The sequence below is a fragment of the Diospyros lotus genome, chromosome 15, assembly GCF_014633365.1.
Source record: "Diospyros lotus cultivar Yz01 chromosome 15, ASM1463336v1, whole genome shotgun sequence".
Taxonomy (NCBI): Eukaryota; Viridiplantae; Streptophyta; class Magnoliopsida; order Ericales; family Ebenaceae; genus Diospyros; species Diospyros lotus.
Window position 1 is genome coordinate 25,681,871 of NC_068352.1, and position 25,191 is coordinate 25,707,061.

At 36.1% G+C, this 25,191-nt stretch overlaps 4 protein-coding genes across 5 annotated transcripts; 1 reads left to right on the forward strand and 3 right to left on the reverse strand.

Annotated features, from left to right (window-relative positions):
- Positions 1-1,447: 1,447 nt before the first annotated feature.
- LOC127791667 (14-3-3-like protein GF14 kappa) lies at positions 1,448-2,149 on the reverse strand. Its single transcript, XM_052321645.1, has one exon. The coding sequence runs from the start codon at positions 2,147-2,149 to the stop codon at positions 1,448-1,450; it is 702 nt and encodes a 233-aa protein (XP_052177605.1).
- Positions 2,150-2,764: 615 nt separating this feature from the next.
- LOC127792114 (frataxin, mitochondrial) lies at positions 2,765-5,974 on the forward strand. Of its 2 annotated transcripts, none has more exons than XM_052322471.1 (5): positions 2,765-3,025; positions 3,271-3,343; positions 4,081-4,128; positions 4,209-4,303; positions 5,647-5,974. In XM_052322471.1, the coding sequence occupies exons 1-5, from the start codon at positions 2,793-2,795 to the stop codon at positions 5,834-5,836; spliced, it is 639 nt and encodes a 212-aa protein (XP_052178431.1). In that variant the 5' UTR covers positions 2,765-2,792; the 3' UTR covers positions 5,837-5,974. The 2 variants fall into 2 exon arrangements, with proteins under 2 accessions (XP_052178431.1, XP_052178432.1); XM_052322472.1 differs by having other exon boundaries at positions 5,660-5,974.
- Positions 5,975-6,352: 378 nt separating this feature from the next.
- Positions 6,353-14,962, reverse strand: LOC127791668 (14-3-3-like protein GF14 kappa). Its single transcript, XM_052321646.1, has 4 exons — positions 14,836-14,962; positions 9,612-9,708; positions 6,703-6,814; positions 6,353-6,484 (listed from the first exon to the last, which is right to left on the reverse strand). The coding sequence occupies exons 1-4, from the start codon at positions 14,960-14,962 to the stop codon at positions 6,353-6,355; spliced, it is 468 nt and encodes a 155-aa protein (XP_052177606.1).
- Positions 14,963-21,088: 6,126 nt separating this feature from the next.
- LOC127791367 (eisosome protein SEG2-like) lies at positions 21,089-23,698 on the reverse strand. Its single transcript, XM_052321190.1, has 3 exons — positions 23,002-23,698; positions 22,394-22,716; positions 21,089-21,873 (listed from the first exon to the last, which is right to left on the reverse strand). Exons 1-2 carry the CDS (start codon positions 23,578-23,580, stop codon positions 22,408-22,410), a joined length of 888 nt encoding a protein of 295 aa, XP_052177150.1. The 5' UTR covers positions 23,581-23,698; the 3' UTR covers positions 21,089-21,873; positions 22,394-22,407.
- Between the last annotated feature and the right edge of the window lie 1,493 nt (positions 23,699-25,191).

The window sequence follows — 25,191 nt, forward strand, 5'->3', positions numbered from 1 at the left end:
GGGAATAATGGGAAAAGCTGCAAGGGAACCAAACCATGGAAGTCTTTAAGATCTTGACAATTTGATTACGAAAGGGAAGCTTGAACCCATATGCGAATGTGTAATGGAAGATGCACAGACAACCAGTAACCGTGCTGAAAGGATGACTAGTGGCGTTGAATTCAATTGTCCAGTTTTCAGGGACGTCGTAATCGACCAAGATGCGAGCCTATTCTTTAATTGACATATATTCGACCTCTGTGAAACGGGTAGGATGGTTTGGACAATTTGTTGGAGAATTGTAGGCATGAGTGGAGGCCATTTTCTTGAAGAAGATTAAATGGGGATTTGTTGCAAGATAAAGTTTTGTTTAGACTGAAGAAGCGAATGTGTGTAGGGTTTTCAATTGGAAGGGGTGTCCGGCGCATATATAGGTAGCCGAAATGGGGATATATGCAGTTGCGAGGAGCCATTCAAGAAAGAAATCTTAAAAGTGGCGGCTTTAGATAGAGTTTTCCAAATTTTGAATCCCAAAGATTATGTGATTAGGAATATCTAAAACCATCTAAATAAAAATGGGTGGAATATCAAGGATGATAATTCATTCGTGGGATTTAAATGTATGCTTTGGAAAGGGTGCTATAGGTGAGCTTAAACTGGGGGGACAATGGTTGTGAGGGCATTTATTAGCTCCAAGACTACTAGTGGAAGGATGTTTAAAGTCTTCCAAGAATATATTTGGCCGTATATAAACATTAAATGATTACTCTCACCTCTTAAAAAAACTTAGAACGTTGGGGATCCTTGATGTGGTGAAAGGATTAGGTAACATTGATTAGCTTCAAGACTACTAGTGGAAGGGTGGTTTATTTCAACTCCTCCAAGAACGTTTTTGGCCGCATCTAAACGCTTGGAGGGGATTTTTGACAGACTCAACATTCTATCCCTCGTCGTTTTTGTGAAAAATTGGTATTTTTGTCTACATTGGCCATTGAAAGCGAACATGTAGCCTGCATGATTAAGGTCATTTTGCTGCATAGTTAAAGTAAAAATTTGGTATTTTGGTAATTCCATGTTTAGTTTTTAGACATAAGAAGTGACAAATTCTAATGAAGAAAATAATTTTATTTTCTAGTTTTGTTTAGGATTTAATTAAGTTTTAAAAGTTTGCTTCTCTTTTACAAGAAGAAAGTCGTTTTTCTTCATTGTCATGCAAAAATATTGTTTACTTTTCGCCAAACGATACTATATATATATAAGAGTATTCAAACCAGTTAATTGACAGTATGACTAAAAGGACAATCAATATGAATCCCTATCAAAGTATAAAATAAAAGGCCAATAGTCAACAATAAAATTGAAGATGATTTGAAGACCATATCTAATCCACAAAATTTCACCTAAAATAAAAGTGTGAATCCCACCTAGCTAGCTACCTAAAAAGCAAAGAAAGAGAGTTCGAACTCCATTATATATCTGAAACCCAACGGCTGTAGTTGTCTTTGAGTAGCTGCATGACGGAGAGGACAACACCCTCATCCCGGCGAGTGATCGGCCGGTGGGCAGCGGCCATTTCATAGGCTTCTCTCGCCATAGAACAAGCATATTCTGGTTCGTGCAGAATATCGTGATAGAGAACTGCAAAGTTGAGCATCAAACTAAGCCTTGTGGGGTGCACTGGCTCTAATCTATCTTCTGCTATCTTCTCGGCAGCTACATATGAAGCCTTGGCTTTCATAGCCGCTTCCATTCTCTCTCTCTCGCTCTTGAACTCGATCATGTATCGCTGATAATCTCCTGCCATCTTGAAGTAGAAGACTTTTGACTCGTCTGTGGACGCTTTCGGCATCAGATGCAAGCACAAAAGCTTCATGATCCTAGCGCACAATTCCGAAAGCTTCGACTCAATCTTCGATCTGTAGCGAACATGGAGTTCCTTCTTCTTGTTGTCGGTGTCTTTGGAAATAACCTGTAACGCATCGCGAAGCGGGCTGGCTAGGTTCTTGTAGGCGGAGAAGAGGAGGTTTCGCTCTTCGAGAGTGGGCTCGTCGCCGGCAGGGATGAAGCCAATGACGAGGGTCTCCATGAACGTTATCGTGTCCTCGTAGCGTCCGGCTTGATCGGCCAGTTTAGCCATGTAGAGGTACTCGTGTCTGGTTGCCAATGCCATTGATCGGATTTGCAAAAGAAAAGAGAGAATTTGCAGAGGAAATTGAAGAAAAGAACGCAAGTTGAATGATGGGCTTGTGAGGGAAAGGCATTGATTTATAGGGAAGTTTTCCAAATTAGGGTGGGATATTGGTTTGACGGTATCTAGGATTAATCTAGTCTAACTTCTGAATTGATAAGATTTGTTGCTTTATTTTCCATTCTTTTAATATCTTTTTGAAGAAGTAATTGATTGCCACCTATGTTACACGGAAACACTTCGAGCCGTTTTTTCGTTTTCAAGACGTTTCCTATTCTAGTTTCGGATCCTATTTATGTTTATTTTTTTTTAAAAACGTTCAGTTCTACGTTTTCGTGCAACATAGCACCATACTTCACAATAAATTATTCAAATAAAATGACATCCTATCTAATATTCTAATGAATTAATTAATTAATTAAACACGGCATAATTAGTTTACTTGAAATTTTGGTGTATAATTAATTTCAATTAAATTTTACTTCATTATTTTAAGGTTACAGTACAAGCCTACAAATATTATCATAGGATAACGTTATTATAAATATTTATTTAAAATATTTTTAAATTAAAACCTAACAAGTGGTTGAATCTTAGGGCTAGAGTAGAAGGGCGAAGGCATGATATGGCTTCTCCTTCGACGGCCAAGTTGCTTCTCCTGAGAAGGCTTTCCAGAGCTCTCAAATCTCTCGAGTCTCCTTCTTTGTCTTGTATTAAGAGATCTTCTGCCTATTCTCCTGCGTGCTTTCTGGAAGCTTCCAAGCGCGCTCTCGACCATCCTGTTTCACCCTGTTCCAGAAGCTTCTGCTCTCCCCCTACCAGTCTCAAAGATGAAGGCCCCGCGACCATTGACTACCGGTACGTAGTTGTAATTGAAAATCCATTTTTGCCTTTCTGATCGTTTGGTTGATGGGGAAAACTGATATCTTTTTCTTTACTTAAGAAATAAAAATAAAAAGGTTATTTGTTTCGCTGAACAGATTGCCAAATTATACGACGAATCCAAATTCTGTCTCTTGGTTTTGATCTTTTGTTTTTTCTTTTGAACGTGGATTGTTGGAGTTGAAGTAAAATGGAATTACTAATGGTTAACGTAATTACAGTTCTTTACTGCAGGAGGATGAATTTCACAAGCTCGCTGATTCCACAATACAGGACCTGCTTGAGAAATTAGAGGTAATATCTTGTTGTAGGAGGTGTAAGCGGATCAGTTTTAAAAAATATTTTCTAATTGCTTACCAAAATTTCAATTCTAATTTTAAAACTATTCATGTTTTAAAAGGGCATATCATTTACTTAAAAGAATTTAGAAGCCTCAAAAAAGATGTTTATTAATTTATTCCATAAAGTTGAAAAATTAGATAATCGAGTTTATTATTTATGCTAACGAAAGATTAAATCAGTTAGAGATGAAAAATAAAAAATGTTTTTTACACCTGACCAGGCCCTAATATTTTTGTTTGTTTTTGTGCTGGTTGGGCAATTTTCTATGACGGGTGTTAAGGTATGCCTAGTAGTGTTTCTTCATTCCTGTCAATTTCATGAGCCCTCTCCTTTGGGAATTATAATCATAGATGATTGTCAGTGGTTACCTTCTTGGAAGTAAAGGGTGCTATTAGCTAATGGAAACTCTCCCTATCTTATCTGAGCTATTCCATCTTAGCTAGGCAATCTATTTAGTTGGTCTTCAATAACCTTTTGGAGATGGGTGCTCTAGTGCTTGAGTTGGAATGGTTTTAACTGAAATTGTATCAATAATCTTTGATTATCTATAGCCAAAAGTAATGACACAAACTCCTTTGCAATTGGTTGATTAGCAGTGATGCACAAAATTTCACTATTCTATACCTTACGATATGTTCTTTAATTTGCTTTAGTTATTGATGTCACTGCAATTTTTTGCCTTTTCACAGGAATATGGTGACTCTACTGATATTGATGGTTTTGATATTGATTATGGGGTAGGTTAACTGACTATAGTTCCTGTTCTTGAAGTCTGTCTATTCTGTTTGTTTGACTAACACTTGCATGGGTTTTGCAGAACCATGTTCTGACCCTAAAGCTTGGGACACTGGGCACCTATGTGTTGAATAAACAAACGCCCAATAGACAAATTTGGCTGTCTTCCCCAGTGAGGTAGTTGCTCCTAATGCAATGAGTTGATGCCTCTTGCTAGATGGTCATTTATGTTGTTTAATGCCAAATTTTTTTGCTTCTTATACTGGATTGCATTACATGGTTAGAGGGAGAGTAGTTTCAGGTTCCCAATTAAGACAAACTCAAAATTAGAACTTAATTGGCCCTCTCTTGGTTCTGCTACCCGGACCCCCAATAAGCTGTGGCTTTCATCATTACTGGTGATTCGGTGCAGATGCTTTACTTAAGGATAGAGGGTGAATCAGTGCTTACAATATCCTTTATGTAATCACTCCCCTATCATTGTTCACCTCAGCCTTGTTGTTGAAAGGAGCCCGAAACCTTTCAGATTATTAATATGTTGTGGACGAGGCTTCTTTCGTTTCAGAAAACAGTGCAAGAAGCCTGGCAACCTTTAAAGGGAACCCCATGTTCCAGGTAGCCCAGAAGCAAACATTTGACATATATCAACCATGCATTTTCTGGAGGAGAACCGTTTAGTGCGAGGAGTTCCGACATGAAATTTAAAGTTCTGTTATTATTTTTTTTTACATATCATAGAATTTAGAATTTCTGCGTTGTTCTGTGTGTTTGAAAGATCCTTATTGGTTTTGAAAGGGTAAGACAGAAAACCTTGTTTCTATTCATGATTTACCTCCGCATCCATGTTTTTACTACCATGGATTTTCTCTGAGGCCCTGGCCAACAGTGTCAAGTGTGTTTCCCCCTCTTTTCTACTTTTACTTTTTTTCCCCCTCTTGTGGGAGTGAGAGGTAGAAATTAGAAGGTGTGACAAAAAATTTGTGGCGTGAGTGTCTAAGTTTGCTGAAATACTACACGGAGAACTAAAAGCCATCAGTTTTAGTTTTTAAAGTACTGCTGTTTGGCCAAAATTTTGGTAGTTTTTTCTGCATTGACTGTTAAAAACCTATGAAATCTCCTCATGGAGTCTAGAACCTATGCCTCTAGTGTTCATAATTGGCCAATTTCTTTTTAGGGGTGAAAGACATGCAGAATGATCATGCATTTCTTGTCTTCCATCACGGTCATTGGCATCTTCAAAATCACTCAGCAATGCATTTACTCGATTTGATTTTACACCCAAATGCATTTACTGTGGAGAATTTTGCATCTATATATAAGGTTATCAAATGCATTGCGAGTCTTTCCTTTCTTTTGTAACCACGTCTTCTTGGATAAAGGGTCAAAGCACAGATAGATAGAAGGTCCATTTATGCATATTCTTTGCATCATATATCAGCAGATTAGTTGAAAATTTTTACTCTACACAATAAGCTGTTTTCACATCTTATTCTTGATTGTATGGCATTTTGACATGTCAGCTTTCTGTTGCAGTGGACCATCCAGGTTCGACTGGGATCGAGATGCTCAGGCTTGGATTTACCGAAGGACCAAAGTGCAACTATTGCAGCTTCTAGAAAAGGAATTGAGACATCTGTGTGGTCAACCGATCAATCTCTCTTGATCAATCACGGATCCTCCCTGTTTGGCCCTGTCTTGATTACATGCTAGTCGTCAACATTCTAATCTTATATTGAATTTGTGGAAAATTTTACAACTTTTACACCTTAATATTTGTTTGTATCCACAAAAATGCACCTTTTGGTCAAGTTGATGCAATCTGTTAACAATTGTCTGTTAGTTTGCAGAGTTGCAAATAGGGGCTTTAATTATTTACTAGTTATCGAATCTTTTATGAAATCAACAGTTAACGATTTTTAATCTATGTAATTATATATTTTCAGTTACCTTTTTAAAATGTCAAGTAATAATATATTAGTCTTGAAAAAATATTTAAGTGCCATCTGTCGATCATTTTGTTTAACCGTGCCTGGGCCTCATAAGAGTACTTATTTGGGTAAACTAATCTCGTTAAAAATAAAGATAACAAAAGGGTTATATCAATTGAAATACGACGAATCTCCTAGAAACCAGATTGATAGGCATTGAACTAACATTTCAAGCCCACCAGTGAATAACAGGTCCTAGTTATACATTTGAAACCCAATGATGCTAGTGAATAACAGTTCATATCTTCTCGGCTGCTAGATATGAGGCCCTAGCTTTCTCTGCAATCTCCATTTTCTTGCTCCCGCTCTCGAACTCGGCCATGTATAGCTGGTAATCCCCTTCCATCTTCAAGTAGAAGACTCTCTTCGACTGTGGAAGCCGCCGGCATCATATGCAAGCGCAAAAGCTTCATGATCCTCGTGCACAGTTTCTGAAAGCTTCGATCGATCCAATCTCTAATTTGTAGCGAACGTGGAGTTCCTCTTTGTTGTTGTCTGTGTCTTTTGAGATGACATGCAAAGAAAGCATCGCGGAGAGGGCGGACTAAGTTCTTATAGGCAGTAGAGAGAGGTTTCGCTCTTCAGGACTGGCTGATCGCCAGCGGGGATGAAGTTGATGACGAGCGTCTCCATGAACGTTGCCATGTCTTCGTAGCGCCTAGCTTGCTCGGCCAATTTGGCCATGTGGAGATGCTGGTATCTGGTTATCATTGATTGGAAGACTTTTTAAGGGTCAGATAAGTTGACAAACGGACTTACAGAATAAAGGTTAAAAGATTAAAATACCCTCACTTACATTACATTAAAAAAAGTGCAACGCAATGTGACCAATGATATTTTAATCATTTAGCCTCATTCTGTAAGTCTATTTGTCGGTCAACTTATTTGACTATCAAAAAATTTTCTGATCAAAATTGCAAAAAAAGACAAAATGAAGAGGATTTGCAAAAAGTACAGAAAAGTTGCCTGGGAGAGTAAGGGAATGGGTTTGGGATGATGAACACTTAATTCGACTATTTTTAGGTTTTAAATTGACGCAATTTTAGGTTGTTTATCTATAACAATATTCTATAAACAGATAAATCAACAAGTTAATAGCTGAAATTATTACCTTTACGCGGTTCTTAGTGTTCGTGTCATCGATTACGCAAGGAAAGATAAATTATAAATTAAGTCTTTGACCCTTACGTAGGAAAGGAGAAATCGAACTCACAATTCACTGAATTACACCAATTTATCATCTGACCTATGTCTTGAAAAAAAAAAAAATCACTTTGTACTATAGAATACATAATTTTATAACAAATATTTTCTTTTGTAATGGCACACCTGCCATGCCCAATGGTAGACCAATGGCCGACGGTCGTATTTGAAATGTAGGGTCATTACTTTGGGCTCAAATGGGCCTGAGACCTTGAATGAGGCATATACTCTGCCTCTACACAAATAATATCTCATGTCCAACCGTAGACCAATGGCCGAAAATGATTTGCCATTCAGGCCCATTGGGCATGAGATGGGCCTGAAACGGACGCAGCACAAACAAATATGGATATAATTAAGGATGTTTATCATCTTAATTCCTTTCTATTCATAATTCTATTTTTACAATTATTATTGTGATGGATGGGTTCATTTTTTCTCAAAATTTTTTTAATTTAACACTTATAATGACCTTACTTTCCTAATTTACTACTTAAAAATTATTTATTTACAAATATTTAGTATTTATTTATTCTGATTAAACTTTATTCTTTTTTTATTTATAAAGAAAATAAAAATAACTCGACCTTTAGGAATCATTAATTATTCATTACTAATATGGTGATCATTATTATTAGATACAAATTGATATACTTATCATTTTTATCTTTTAGTATCTTACTTATAAATGCAAGTGATTTGTTGGCTTATTTTTCTTAAATATACTTATTTTACCTTTTTAAGAATACTAATACAAATTTAACTCCCTCTTATGTCCTTACAAAAACTCTTAACCAAATTCCTATTAATTTCATATTCTATAATTATAAATTATACACAAATATATTAAGATGTATTTTTTAAATAATGTATTTTTCAGAAATAAACTTTTTTTTTTTGTAAAACACCCAACTCAATTTGATCATAATTCATTAAAAATAATTTTTAATTTATTTTCCATAATTTACTAAGAAATATTTTTAAATAACTAATCGTTTTATTCATTTAATATTTCAACTTATCAAATTATAAAAAGATTTTTGTTAAAATATACTTTATATGTAAAATAAAATTTATATATAATCATAATTTTTATGTTTCTAACTCAATTCAACTTTAGCCTTTTACTGAACAATCTTGATGATATGTCCAAAACCCAATTCCAAAAGCTTCTAAGAGAGTCTCTGACTTGTGGTCATTATGGAGATCCTTCGTCTTCTTGTTGTTCTTAATGTGATTTGAGATGATGTACAAAGCATCGCGGAAAGCAAGACCCGAATACCCAACGTGCTAATCGAAATAGAGGCCATGCAAATGAAGAAATTCTGATTGAAGAATCCGAAGAAGATGAACAAGAAGAAGAAGAAGATTAGGAGGAAGAGAACCGCCAATGCAAAAGTGATTTTATGATCAGAAAAGACATCATAGCCATCGCCACCGGAAGGATGGCATTGATAGAGAACTTTGAAACCGGCGAAGAGAAGCACCTTGTCCAGGAAAAAATGCATTTGGATATTGCTATTGATCAAGAACCATTGCATAGGCTAATGAAAGCTATGGAGGAAAAGCTTCAAGAAAGTGAAAAGATTTTTGTTCTTGTAGATAAATATAATAATAATTGATAATGGTCAATTAATATTTAAAAGGATCAAGATGACTTAATCTAATCAAGAATGAAATAAGATGAAATAAGTTTTTATTCTAAAATAAATAAAATTATCTCTATCTAAGATAATTTCGAAATTAGAATTCTGATCGATTTTTATCTCCTAAACCTTATCAGTTAAGGTTTTCCCTTATAAATAAAGGTTATTACTGTATAAGGTTTAAAACACATAGAAAGTTAATGAGTATCGTATATTGTGAGTATTATTAGAGAAGAGTGAGTATTTAGATTATGACTTGAGTGCATTTTTCGTTTTGTGATTTTGCACTTGACCTAAAAATTTGGGAAGGCTCTTGACATGACAAGTTTTAAAGATTCATAATTTTCGTAGTCCATCAAGTATTTATTTTTGTGATATTTACGATTTATATATAGAATAACTAACATATGGTATCAGAGCTACTCGTGTATTTTTCACATAAATTTGTTTAATTTTCGTATTTGCGTATATCAACTTGTACGTAAAATAAAGAATAAATGAAATTTCACGTTTTTGAAATTGTCGGAAAGTTTAATGGTGGTTTACGACGAATTAACAGCGGTGGAAGTTGCTCGTCGTTGAATAGCCATCTGTGTCTGCCATGGCTATGATCTCCTTGACAACAATTGCGATTGATGAATGCGTTACCTTCTGCTGTCATCTTCGTTGCATATTGTCACTGGCATGAAATGATGGTCGGTTGGAAGGTTCGCAAAGTCATTGGTGGTCGTGGCATTATGGATTTCTATAAGTCATGACAGAAACCAATAGCCATGAAGCCACACGTCCCTTGGTCTTCCCTGCCATAACCGGTTGCCTTTGCCCGTTGCTAATAGCCATGACTTGATGTGTTCGCTATGGTCGTGGCCCTTTACCTTCTACTCGTCGTGGCTGTTCGATTAGTTGGCCATCGGCCCCTTGGATGACACTGTGGCCGTTGGTCTTGGATTTTGTTTCACAATAATGTCAACCATTGGATTTATGGATTGCACCGTGGTCATCTTCTCGACTGTGGGTTGATTTTCCTCATAACAATGGCTGATGAAGTGAGATACACCCTAGCTGAAAGTTTGTTACTTGCCATGGCAGTCGGCTTTAGGCTTTGCGAATAGAGAGTGGCTTGCCGACGGTCGATTACTTTTTGGGCAGCTAATAAAAGATGTATACCAACCGCCAACGATGAAAGGCAAAGAGGAAGAAGGCAGTGGCAGAGCAAGGCATAAAAGAAAAACCCTAAAGAAAAGCTAGGAAAGAAGATGGGTTTTGGCCCAACAAAGTGTTGGGTTGATCCACTAGGTCGGATCCGGATTCATAAAGGATCCATGAGAAAGATCTGGACCGGAGTCAACCCGATCCATTAAAGGATGATCTGCGCGGGTAGGACCCTTACCTGACCATTAATGCAGATCCATGCACGATCCAAATCCAAACCCCAATAACAATTTTTTTTTTTTTTAAAAAAAGAGAGACAAATTCTTTTTTTTGTTAGAAATATTTTTTTAAGACAACATATCCAAAATTTTTGTAAAACTAATTTTTGAAAATTAGTGATGTTATTTTCATCTCTATGACATGTTCTATGGTACATATGCATGGATTAAATACAAATACTCTAGGTAAATTTTATGTAAATTTTGTCTGAACTTAGAACACATACTAGGGATATATGTACACTTTAATTCTTGTGCACAATCATGAAAAATTATTATGTGTTTTAATTTTGCCATAATAATTACTTTAGTTGCAAGTATTTATATTAAAATTAAACATGTATATGAGATAAATATGTCATGTATACTTTATGTGGATTACACAAATTATAATTAATTATATAATAGTCAAACATGTGTATATGGATGATGATTGAAAGCATTGATGACCTTTCGATTCCAACACACGTGACATTATTATATTTTTAATTTGTTTTGTTGCAATTTTAATGTTGTGAAATTATATGTTAGCTCATGGATTGTCATCTCCCTTAATTAGTTACCATGACTACTATAATCAAGAGTATAATTGTAGAACTCAATAAGGGTGAAAAGTTGCTTAAAGGCAATTATGACATGTGGCATCGAAATGTGCAATTTATGCTAGAAGAACTCGAAATCACATGGACTTTAACAAATGTCATAGTGGCATCGAAATGTGCAATTTATGCTAGAAGAACTCGAAATCACATGGACTTTAACAAATGTCATAGTTCAGCTTAATGGTGGAACTACGGGCCAACATCAGAAAGATCGGGAGGCATATAATGCCTAGAAAAGAAAAAATGCCTAGTTCGCATCACATTGCTGAGTTGTATGCAAGATGACATTCTTTGTCAATTTGAATATTATGAAACTGCTAGAGATTTGTGGAATGCCACAAAAGAAAGATATGACAATACTATATTGTCAAGATAAAGGATTCTTACAATCAAATTTGACACTTATAAGAAACGTCCAAATTATAACATTAGAGAACATCTTAGGGTGATGTCAAATAAAATTAGAGAACTCCAATCAATGGGATACAATCTCATAGACGAACAAGAAGTTCTGGCTGTTATAAGATCTCTCTCTGCTACTTGAGAACATATGAAAGTGAATATGACGCATAATGATAACATCAGAATGTTTGATGATATATATATATCACATCATTTGGAGTTGGAAGATGAGCACTTGTAGGCTATTGGAATTCCTAATCATGCATATAATGCCTAGTCAAGCTCTAAGAAGTCATCTCACAAAAGAAAGTGGAAAGGAAAAGGTTCTCAAGGCAAAAAGGCTAAAAAGTCAGACATAGATAAACTTGAGTCCAACTCGAGCCAAAGAGGCAAGTGAGGTAGGAAGAAAGACATCTCAAAAGTAAAATGCTACAATTGTGGTCAAAAGGACTATTTTGCTGGAGATTGTACTAAGCCAAAAAAGGTAGTATTTCATTCCATTCATATTGCTTTTGTCTCTAGTTATATCATGATAATTGACTCTTTCCCTTTTTGAATTGTAGACTTAGTATCAATCGACCACGTAATTAAATACTGTGGAGCTTTCGTGGAATATCACCGAATACTTAAGAAGTCAAGATGGATATTTGTGGGAAATAATGCAAGAGTCAAAGTCAAGGGCATAGGCATTTATCAACTCCAACTTCGTGGTGGACGGACTCTGCTTCTTCATTATATCTTGTTTGCTCTGGATTTCAAATGAATTTTGATTTTCGTTATAGTCCTTCTTAGCTTAGGTTTTAGATTAAATTTCTTCGGTATTGGAAAATTAACTCTATTGCCTTTTCCAAATAGTTTTCTAGTTATTTTATGAACTAGGCAATGTTCACATGTGGGCAAGCCAATTTTAGCAAGTGAGCCTAAAAGGCCTTCTTGAGTTAGCCTATTCATTCTTTCTTGCCCAATATGACCTAGCCTAGCGTGTCAAACATTCACATTTACATCCATATTTTCATGAGATGTAACAAAAGAGAAGACTTGATTATAATTACTAAAATCACAATACATAACCATAAAACCATTCAAAAGAAAAGCAGAACCATAGTAAATTGTTTCTAAAAACAAATCCATACTAATATCGAAGAAATTTAATCTAAAACCTAAACTAAGAAGGACTGTAACAAAAATTAAATTTCATCGAAAATCCATAGCACACAGATATCATGAAGAAGTAGAGTCCGTCCATCACAAAGTTGGAGTTGACAAGTGCCATATGCTCTTAACTTTGACTCTTGCATTATTCCCCATGAATATCCATCTTGACTTCTCGGGTATCCGACGATATTCCATGAAAGCTCTACAGTCTCTAACTACGTGGTTGGTTGCTACTGAGTCTACAATCCACAAATGACAAGAGTCAGCCATCATAACATAATTAGAGACAAAAGCAACATGAGTGGAATGAAACACTACCTTTCTTGGCTCAGCACAATTTCGAGCGAAATGGCCATTTTGACCATAATTGTAACATTTTATTTTCAAGATGTCATTTTTCCCACCTCGCTTGCCTTTTTGGCGCAAGTTGGCCTTAGATTGATCATCGTCTTACTTTTTAGCCTTTTTTTCCTTGAGAACATTTTTCTTTCCACTTTCTTTTGTGAGAGAACTTCTTTAAGCTTAACTCAACAACATATGCCTGATTAAGAATTTTAGCAGTCTGCAAGCGCTCATCTTCCAACTCCAAATGACGAGCTATATTATCTAACATTCTGGTATTATTATTATGCGTCATATTCACTTTCATATATTCTCAAATAATAGGGAGAGATCTTATAACAACCTGAACCTGCTGCTTGTTTGTGAGATAGTGTCTAGCAAATTGGAGTTCTCTAATCATATTTTTTGCATTGTCCTAAAATGTTATCTCATGTTATAATTTGGACGTAGCTTATAAGTGTTAAATTTGATTGTAAGAATCATTTGTCTTGATAGCGAGGCATTGCCATATATTTCTTTTATGGTATTCCACAAATCTCTACTAGTTTTATGATGTTCAAATTGACAAAGAATATCATCTCACATACAACTCATCAACATAATTTAAGCTAGGGTGCTTTTCTTTTTCAAGCATTATATGCCTCTAGATCTCTTCGATGTTGGGCCATATTCCTATCATCGGGCTGAACCATGACATTTGTTAAAGTCTTAATAACTTCGAGTTCCTCCAATATGAATTGCACCTTTCGATCTCACATGTTATAATTGCTTCCAGACAACTTTTCACCCTTATTTAGTTATGCAATTATACTCTTAGTTTCAGTTTCAATAGTCATGGTAACTTATTAAGAGATATGACAATCCATTAGCTAGCATATAATTTCATAACATTATAATTACAATAAAACAAATTAAGAATATAATAATGTTACGTGTATATTAGTATCGAAACCTCGTGACGCTTCCAATCATCATCCATATACACATGTTCAACTATTATTATATAATTAATTATAATTTGTCCAATTCACATAAAATATGCACAACATATTTATCTCATATACATGTTCAATTTCAACATAAATACTTGCAACTAAAGCAATTATAATGACAAAAAAAAAAAGAATAATTTTTCATGATTGTGCACATGAATTAAAGTGTACATACAACCCTAGTTTGTGTTCTACCTTCAAACAAAATTTATATAAAATTTACCAAGAGTATTTAATCCATGCACATGTACCATAGAACATGTCATAGAGATGAAGATAACATCACTAATTTTCCAAAAATTTTGGATATGCTATCTTAAAAATAATTATATTTTTTTATCTCAAAATGGGTTTATTATTTAATTTATAAGTTTAGGCTAAAAAATTAAAAATATTAATTTATGGCCTAAAATTTTAATCCAAACAATTAAATAAATAAATAAAACCCATAATAGAAATATAACCCAATATTTATATAGGTTGAGTTAATAAAATAAGGCCAAAATAATTTTAATTAAAATTGGTCCATTTTGTTAACAAAAATAATGTTCTATGTCATTATTCCAGCCCAGCTGGATTTTTGTTAACAAATGGCTCGAGCCCAATTTGGGACAATCCCAATTCTTGCATAGGCCCAATCGGAACAAATCCGTTTTCATTAATATTGGTCCAATACCCAAAAGGAGAGCCTAGGGCTCTTCGTGGGTCTCCATCTTCCTCTTGCCAATATCAAAGAGGAAGACCGGACGGACGTGGGTTACTGCTGCACAGCGCAGCCACCGCCGCACAAGACAGCCACTGCCAGTTACGCCCATGGCCGCACGTTGCCAATATTATATAATTAAAATAAGAACTTATCTCATATTATTTTATTCTTGATAAGATTCACTCATCTTGATTGCTTTAGAATATTAATTGACAATTATTAACTATTATTATATCTATCTACCTATCCCCCCGCTCTCACTCTCGCTCTTGAACTCGGCCGTGTATCGCTGATCATAATCTCCTGCCATCTTGAAGTAGAAGACTTCTGACTCGTCTGTGGATGCCACCATCATCACCATCCCTCCCATCCCATCGAGATGCAAGCCCAGAAGCTTCCTGATATCCTCGCGGACAATTCCGAAAGCTTCGACTCAATCTCCGATTTATAGCAAACATGGAGTTCTTTAATGTTGTTGTCAGTCAGTGTCTTTTGACTTAACCTGCAATGCATCGCGAAGCAGGCCAGCTAGGCTTTTGTAGGCGGAGAAGACGAGATTTTGCTCTTCAAGATTGGATTCACCGATAGCGGGGATGAAGCTGAAGACGAGAGTTTCCATGAACGTCGCCATGTCTTCGAAGCTCTCGGCTTGCTCGGCCAATTTGGCCAAGTACAGACACTCGTATCTAGTTGCCATCGATGGAAGTTGAAAAGAGAAAAAGAAACAGAAGTAGATGGAGAGCATAAACTGAATGGTAAGTCTATATGTTGCTTGGGAGAGAAGCCAAGAATATATATATATTCCTAAATTGAGGTGCAATTTTATTTGGGAGTATTCCACACAATTTTTAGATTTTAAATACAAGTACAATTAAGATACTCTATTCCTATTTAGTTTTTTTCTATTTAATATTTATGTTAAGATACGTTTAAGGGCACTGGTATAATTATTTTGAATTAATTTTAGGTTAGATGTGAGAGATTATAGTTGAAATTTTATTAGCCAAATCCATATTTTTGTTGTTATATTTTCACTTTTTTCGTGTAATTATTTAAATTTTTCGTTATTTTAATTATACATTTTTTTGTGTGGTAACTCGATTTTTTCTTTGTTTCAATTATATTTTTATACTTGTATTTTTAACTCAATTTAACCCTTGTATTTTAAATGTGTAAAAAAATAAGCATTAAATTGACTCATTTCACTTTATATTTTTATTTTATACTCAGAGTATAAGGGTTAAATTAATTCAAAAATGTAGGTATAGATGGTGTAATCAAAACAATGAAAAGTTTAGATTGCCACAAGAAAAAAAATTAAAGTACGTAAGTTAAATTAATTTAAAAATATAAATATAGAGATATAATTGAAATAAAAAAAATTGAATGAAGAAAAAACATAAAAGTATAAGGATAAAAGTATAAATTTAGCCAATTTTATTCAAACAATATTTAAAAAATAGTTTGAAACATCACTTTATTCACAAGATGTCATAAAATCAAAATTGTTTATTTGCTTGTATAAAATAAATAGATATATAAGCATATATAATTGATAATATTTAATAATTACTACTTTTATTCTATTGTATTTCCAAGTATATATATACACAAGAGTTCCTTAAACTACAAATTACCATGAACTTAGTAAAAGTCCAAATATATATATATATATATATATTGATTACAGGCGTGTTATTATTAAAATTATTTCAGATCGGAGCCCAATGCTTGTTTTCTACTTGAGAGTTTATGATTTCATACGAATGTATTATGTTATGCGCATAAGTCAAAATAACATTTTTTTAACTCAGACAAATTGAGAGGGGAATGTGAACAACTCAGACAAATTGAGTGGGCAATGTGAACATTATGTGATGATCATATGTGAGATCGGCCATCACGTGCCGTCTTGACAATTAGACCCCAGGAGTGGTTATTTCGGACTTGATGATGTCTACCTCAAAAATATAGCTTGCAAGACAATAGAGCATCGGAGTTAGTATTCCTCGAGGTAAACTCCAACAATCAAGTTAGTAGAGTAAATGTAAGTGGTAGAAAATATAAGAGATTGAGACTTGTCATACCTGATGAGGACATTTATTTTTTATAGATAGGTCCATTATAGGGTATTTGAGATAAAGTCCAAGATGGGCAACATGGCTCCCGAGGACCCCGATCAAGCTAGAACGGGTCTCATGGTTTAGTCTGAATTTTTCGAACTCCACTCTGGATTACTCTACAAGCGTTGTCACGTGTCCTTTAACTGGTCGTATATTGTTTCACACTCCGCATTGTGGACTTGCCACATGTCAGTCTCTCGGGTTATCCACGTGGCGAGTGGACTATTAGCACGTAGGGGGTATTTTAGTAATTTAGGTAATGCCACATCAGTTGCCCCCACTCTTTAAGCTGAGCTAAAAATCATACTAGGTTGAGAAGTAGCCTAATTTCTGAAGTCATTTAAGTGTAGACTTTTCCCGATATGGACAAAAGTATTTTAAATATGAGATTAACGTTTAACAAAATCATTTATTACCTTAAAATTATAAGGGATGTTTGGTTGGAAGGCTTCCAGATCGCGAGACTCGTTCCAGCTTGATCGAGGACCTCGGGAGTCATGCTCGCCCATCTCAAGTTTTATCTCAAGTACTCTATAACGAACCTGCCTATAAAAGGCAGGGGGTCTTCACCAGGTATGACTAGTCTCAAGCTCTTATATTTTTTACTACTCGTATTTATTTTACTGATTTGAGCGTCGAAATCTACCCCAAGAGATCCTAACCTCGTCACTCCGTTATTTTACAGGTTGTATTCTCGAGGCCCAATATAGCTAAGTTTGAAATTTCAACTCTCAAAGTTCATTTATCGAGGCGATATGTGGTGATCGGTGTCAAACACTATCATCACTATAAAAAAAAAGGGATGAGACCCATGCAGCTACCCTTTATTAGGGATGGCAATTCGTGTTGGTGGGTCGTAATCATATCGTGTCGAAACACATGTATAACACGTGTCAGGCTAACCCGAACACGACCCGTTTAATAATCGTGTCAAATTCATTAAACCCAAACACGACACGTTTATTAAACGTGTAACACGACACGACCCGTTTAACCCGTTTAACTAAACGTGTCGTATCGTGTCGTGTCATCTGTTAACATGTTTAACTCGTTTAATTTAAATGGGTCGTGTTGTGTCACCTGTTAAACATGTTATTTAGTTTTAAATGTGTTATTTCGTGTATAATCGTGTTAATGTGTTCAGATCAACCCACTAACCCTTTTAATTAAACGTGTTATTTCGTATATAATCGTGTTAACGTATTCAGGTCAACTCGTTAACACGTTTAATTAAACGTGTCATTTCGTGTCTAAACGGGTTAGACGGGTTGACCTGCCTAAGACACGAAAATAATTGTGTCATAAACGGGTTGACTCGTTTATGACGCGAACCCAATTAACCCCAACTCTAACCTGCTTAACTCCGTGTCGTGTCGTGTCGTGTAATCAGATCATGTCCAAAATTACCAACTCTACCGTTTACGAAGCGTGATTTTCGTTCTATTTCACTCTCGCACAGGAAATAACAATTATCTCTCTAATATTTTATAAGTAAACAAGTTCACCAACTTCAATAGTTAAAATTATCATAACTGATTTCACTAATATGATATGTAATTTAATTTGGTAATAATTATTATTTTGTCACGTAGTGATACATGATTTGAAAACCTGATTTGAAATTAATGTCCATTAGTTTAAGTTTGGCGGATCCGCAACTTGGGAGAAACGAAGCCCAAACAACTTGAATTTAATTAAAGAAGCTTATCCTCTTAATTTCATTCTACATTTACTTTTATCTTTATAAATAAATGTCACATGGGGTGCAAAAATTACATAATCTAACATTTTTAATGAGCCTGGTTTCATACTTTGTATATTTATTATTATTTCATTGGAGCTTAGATATACATTAATGCTTGATAAAACTGATCCGTTTGATATTAGTTTAGTAGCATCAATATTATCATAATTATTATCTTGACTTTTTCTATGGATTAGAATTGACAGCCATTGCCTTTCACGTTTATGATAGTAGAAGTCAATGAATTTGCATGATATTTACACAATATCCTTCAACTTCAATCAACACAACTAAATGAGTCTATAGAATTTTACCAATTATTATCATTTACTTGACCTCAATGAAAAGATTTACTTTTTGCTTTTTGATGGATAGAATAGTAATTTTACCGGCAAGTGATGTCCCCTGCTAACAAATGAATTGACTTGCTTGTAGAGAGGGGTAGGGTAGCAGCAGCTCATGTATTAATTAGCACTCAATATTAAAGGGGATGCTCAGTAGTAAAGTAATTTATTCAAAAAGCAGGAGCGCTATTGTCATTATGCTCTAAGAACGCTAATTTAGTGGCTGTTAGTTACTTACATTGATGAATTCAGAATCTAAACGCGTTTTTTAGGTCTTCATCTTTGTTAATTGAATTTTAAAGGTAAAAAAAAAGTTAATAACAATACTACCAAAACTTAATAAATAATATTTTGGATGTCATGAATGGATTTATGAACGTAACTAAATTAAGTTAGTGCTTTTCATTCACAACTACAGAACCTGCCTAGTTTAGTCTCATGGTCAATGGGTAGAGCAGAGCCTCAAGAAGAAAATTCGTTAATCGATCGGGAAGAAGGCGGATCCGGCCTGAATTGAGGCTGTGAGAGAGGGACATATAAACTGGCACACAGCTCAAGTATATATAAATTATGTAATAGTCATCAATTAGACTTCAGACGGGGTGAATTTCTTTTGTCCCAATCCTATCCCACCCACAGCAGCAGGGGTCACAGTCACAACACGTCTGGGCCACTCTCTATAATATCTCCACAAACAGAACCCCACAGCCACACACGAACCGCCACCTCGTCTTAGGCTCCCCGCGCCCTCAGAACAATCAATAATTCTCAGCCACAGAAACAGACCCCCCACCACACAACCACCCCCGCCAAAAAAAAAAGAGAAGAAGATTTCTTTAATACCACCTATTGTTTAAATTTTTTTATAATTCTGAATTCTTAATACATAAATAAATCTTTCTTATTATAAAATTCCGATTACACCTTGACCAGAGACACAAAGCAGCGTGTAAACCACATCCACGTAGAAATCGTGGCGCAAAACAAGTGAGAATGCCAAGAAACTCCCTCAACCACAATATGAAAAGTAGAAGCTGTAGTATTTAATATTTTGATTATGGTTTCTTGTTAAGACTAATATGATGTCTGGGTGTGGTGTGGCCGGTGATTGATTCTCCGTTTCAATAAAGTAGAAAGTCGTCTTGCGGATGGATAAAGCTTGCCCGGGCTTTGATGTGATGGCCGGCCATAAATTGTGGCTTTAGTTTATTCGGAATGTGTGGGAAAGCAACTAATCTTTTACTGTTAGTCTGTAACACAAGCTTCAATGGGCGTAACTACCCCCAGATATTTGCTCAGGAAATTAATTGAAAAAAAAAAAAAAACTCAGAAATATCTCGCGTACCGATTCGAATAGAATAATCGCCGTTGAAAGCAACTCGAGTCTTAAGTCTCTTTTACGTCTCGACGGGGGAAAAGAAAGATGGGTGGGTGGATGCAACCAAGCCGATTAGGTCGGGAAATAGGAATGAAACATAAAAATAATAATAATAATAATAATAATAATAGTAGTAAAATTCTTTGCAGCTTCCAAGTTTACCAGGAACTTGAATTCTTTATGTATTTACATGTGTGTTTGTCGCAGGGCCTATATTTTGTTGTTGGCGTTGCGAAACAGAACAAAATGGTTGGTGTGAGCTTATCGGCAAAGATTGTTTCTTCAAATTCTCAATTAGCATTTTACGGTCACCGAATTTGGTGTTTCTGAAGGAACAGTACAAGAAATTAATTTTGGGGAATCATATGGGGGAAGTAATTTTAGAAACAGACCCCAACACGCGTAGGCAATTCAGTCGCATTGCACGAGGAGCCGTTTACTGCCTGCCACCCTTAATTGGTTAGCTCTACAGTGTCCTGTGCTTCCTGAGCACATTCTAATAGTTTTCTTGAAATGACATTTTCAATTTACTTTTTAAGTTTTGTTAAAAAAAATTACTTTTGTCGGTTCATTCTGTGAATAAAAAAATAACGAAAAATATTTTTAAAATTTTCTAAAAATAAGTACTGTGCATTTTTGAAACATGAAATCTTATAACATATTTAATTATAAAATAAAATTATAATTAAGAGATTAAAAATTATTTTCTATAATTGATCAAGCTCTTAAATTTTTGCTTTTACATGAAACACCACCTACCATTACATTAAACAGCTAATGGCCTCAAAAAATGATAAATTTTACCTAAACTCCCTGTAATTTAAATTTTGTTTGTTAACACCTTAAAACTCGAAACTAAGGAATGGGCTGTTAAAGAAAACATATAAATCTCAAATATTAAATCTAAAGCCAGGGTGTATTTACCCAACATTCCCACACTGCTAATTACCTATTTAGTAAGCCCATAAAAAAGGTCAAAACAACGAAACCATGATTCAATTATTAAGCCCAAACTAAGAATACTATTATCACTACGCAATTTGTCGTCTTTTTGACTCTTTTACACGGAGAGAGACGGAGTATGTGGTGCCAGGGAGGTCGGACTTGGAATATTTATGGCGACCACAACGCCACGGCTGCTTTGGAAAGATTGAGAGAGAGAGAGAGCGGGCTGTGCCACGGAGGTCAGCGTTGGAATGTTATGGTGACCACATCGCCACGGTTGCTTTAGGAAGACTGGGTAGGTTCATGCATTGGAATTAAGGCACTCCCAAGAAAAGGAGAAAACGAACGCCGCAACCCTCCTTGTTTAGAGCCCACAGAAAGAGAAATATAGATACAGGGCGAGGATGGGTGAGGGGGTCCCTAGCCAGATACATTGTATAGTGGATGGATGCTACCGTGTCCTAAAATTAGCCATTCCACCTCTTGGATTTATGCTGACTGGCACTCTCCATTTCTATCTCCTCATCCAGGACATGGTACATTGAAAGTTCCATTCCCTTCACAGTATGGGGACTGGGGTGGGCAAAGAGAGAGAGAGAGAGATGGAAAGGACTCGGTTCGATTCCAAGGGACTAAATTCTTTCTCTCTGAAAAGAGAGTTCCCACCACTGAAAACCTGGCTCTTGACGAGTGCTTAAAAGGCACAGCCTAACAAAATCCGGAAGAGGTAGCAAGCAGACAGATTTCCTGAATATAGATTTTCAATTAGAATCATATCCCCTACTAGGAACAGAAAAGAAAACAATCAATTTGCAACATCATGTTATGCCATCATTGCTTGGAGGCTGAAATGAACATAAAGAAGAAAAAGGAAAATAGAACCCTCGAAAGATGGAAGCATCAGAATGAATGGCTGAGGAGATGAAAAGCAAATGAGTTTGAAACAGAAAAAGAGGCAGTTTTATACCTAAATTAGATCACAAAGCAGTTCTAGCAATGATTTGAACACAAATTACATTCCAACATAAATCCCACCAAGAACCAGAATGCACACCATTGGTACACGACTCGGAATATATACTTTGCTTTGGAAGTATGAATCTTCCAATCCCAACATAAAATAAGGATTAAATTTAGCAAAGAAATCATATGTTCAAAGAACCTTTACCAACCTCATACAAACTAAGATTTGTTAAGAAAAAAAAAAAAAAAGGAATTGACAAGACGTTCTAATGTTAAGGGAAGGTTAATCAGGGGATTAGACTACCTCAAATCAGAAGGCTATGGCATCCCAGCCGAGTCCAGATCGACAGCTGCCGAATTCTTACTTAGCTCACAAATTTCAACAATTGTTGAGGACGCGTCGTTGCCTGATGTCAAGTTTTGTCCACGAAATTTCTTCAGGGAGTCCAGGAGAGATGCGGTTCTTGAACCGGCCGGTCCAGCCTGAACCATAGCAGCGCGTACGGGATCAGTTGTTAAGCGTTTCAAAGGCCTCAATGAATCCAGAAAGGCCGTTTCGCTGTATCCAGCGAACCAAGTCGCCGACGGCGAACTGTTGCGGTGCGAAGATGAACAACCTTGATCATCCTGCGAATGGATAACAACAAATCCTCAGGTTGAATACCAAATGTACGGTGTCTTGGAGATTATCAGATATTAATGTAGGTGATAGCGCAATTTACGGCTTATTCGCAGTCAGTTGTAAACGACTGAAGATAGAAAACATAACCATAAACTTCCAAATTTTAAAATAATTTCGACAGAACAAATTAGTATTAACAGAGTATTGTCAAAAAAATTGGATCCGTGGGACGCAACGAAAAGCAATGAAAACAAAAATAGAACATAACGAAATTGCTTGAAAATCCATACATCGGAGCGAAGATCAGTGGCTTTATCGCGGAACCGCTTTAACGAAACTGCTCCATCGCCGTTACAGAACCTGCTAGACGACTCCTCGCTGCTTGAGGAACTTGCAGCCGGAGGCGGCGGCGGCGGCGTAGATGACCACGGCACGACCTGATTATCGCCGTCCTCATCATCCTCGCTAACCTCCTCCTCCTCCTCCTCCTCATCATCATCATCATCATCCCGATCCCCATCCTCCTCGTCTCCTTCATCATCAAACTCGTCGTCGTCGTCATAATCGCCATCTTCAGTGTCAACTTCACCGGCGTTGCTCCCTCGTCTCTCCTCCTCTCTATTCTCTTCCACTCCCTTAGTGTCGTGCTCCACGCAACTCCGGCAGACCGAGACCGTCGGCCCGAGATTCGAGCCGGAAGCACTCCACGCCGTCGGCGACTGGCAGACGTGGCAGAGAAGCGTCCTCGAATGCCTGGCGACGAGGAAGTTCGCTGAGTGAACCTTGGCGTCGCAGTCCCAGCACAGGCTCGCCTGATCCGACTCGCAATACATCCTCGCCACCGACCTGCACAACTCACACCTCCTCATCTTCACAAACACCGCCACACACAGTCTCTCTCTTCTGAAACTCCAGGAAAAAGAAGCGAAAAGAGAAGAGAGTAAGTTTGGAAGAAAATAAAAGAAAAAGGCAAGAACAAGTTGCAGCTGCCTAAGAAACCACCCTGATTTTCCCCCAAACTACGAAATTACCTACTCGTTATCGACCGATCGTGGGGGCGTAATGGTCATTGCAATCGAACTTAACGAAGCCCAGGGTTCTCAGAATCCGAGCCTAGCCAATGGTGCCAGGGAGTGCCAAGTGTAGGCTCGTCAGGGAAAGAGAGGTTCTGTGGTCCGGAAGCGAGGGCTCGATTCCTTGGTTCGGGTGCGAGATATTTTTTTTTGGGGGGGAGATCGGGGTGACGTGCCGGCCAAATGGCGGGCTGATTGTCTCGCGGATTCTGATTCGCTGACGTGGCTTGAACTGGTCCACTGCGTTAGGCTGTGGCCACGTGATTCGCACCTGAACGGGTGGCCGACGTGGAGTATGGAGCCTCCTGAATTTCAGCTTGCTTTCGAGGCCTTGCGCTTCGGGGTCGAATAATGTGGCTTGATCTGTTAGCGCAAGAAGATGAGGCACTGCTTCTACCCACGCGCTTCTACTACTTATCAACTTACTCATTATATATTCACATAAAATATTAGTAATATTATATTATTTTACTTAAATTAGTCGAAAACTTTGATGGATTGATAATAAATTTATTATATTTTAAAATATTTAATCAATTAATAAAATTATTTAAATATTAAAAATAAGATATAATAAATATATTTTATGTAGAAAATAACATCTTAACCATTAACTTTTACTAAATGATTAAAAATCAAATTAAAATTGTATGAAAATCGATTCAATGATACCACTAGAAATATCTAAAATTAATTAAAATATCTTAATTTTATCATAATAATTAATACAATTTAAATTTCTAACAAAAATAGAAAATTTTGATTTTAAGATAATAACACCGACAGTTAAGAGTTGGTGTGGGGTTCACGCGCGAGAGAAGCGAGTGTGGAAGTAAATAGCGACCGCGGCGCAGGCTTGTGGTGTGAGAAGCAACGTAGCGGCGGCGTTCCAGATATTTAGTTTTGAATTTGGTGATTAATTAATAATTATAATCAAAATTATTCTTTTGGTGGTTGTGCTGGTTCGACGTGTCTACTTAGGTGGCAGCCCACGTGAATGCAGCCGACGTGTCGGTCTTTTAATGAATCGATATCTTCCCGAATCTGATTCTAGCCTATTGTTACCTCCTGAAATTACGATACTAGCCCGCAGTGTACCTATAGACGGATTTCAACAATTGTACTAAATGTAAATTATATTAAATCCTTTCCTTATTTTACCTTCGTAAAGAGAAAAAAAAAAATGTAATAAATATATTTTGTTTTAAATAAATTGTATTTATTATATTATATTTTAAATTTAAAATATAATTAATTAATTAATTAAGTGCCTCGATTAATTTTCCATCAATCAATAGAATTATTTAAAGACTACAAATAATTAAATATCTAAGAAATTACATTTTATAACATCTTAAAATAATAATTAACATTAATCAAAGAAAAATACGGACCGGACCATATATT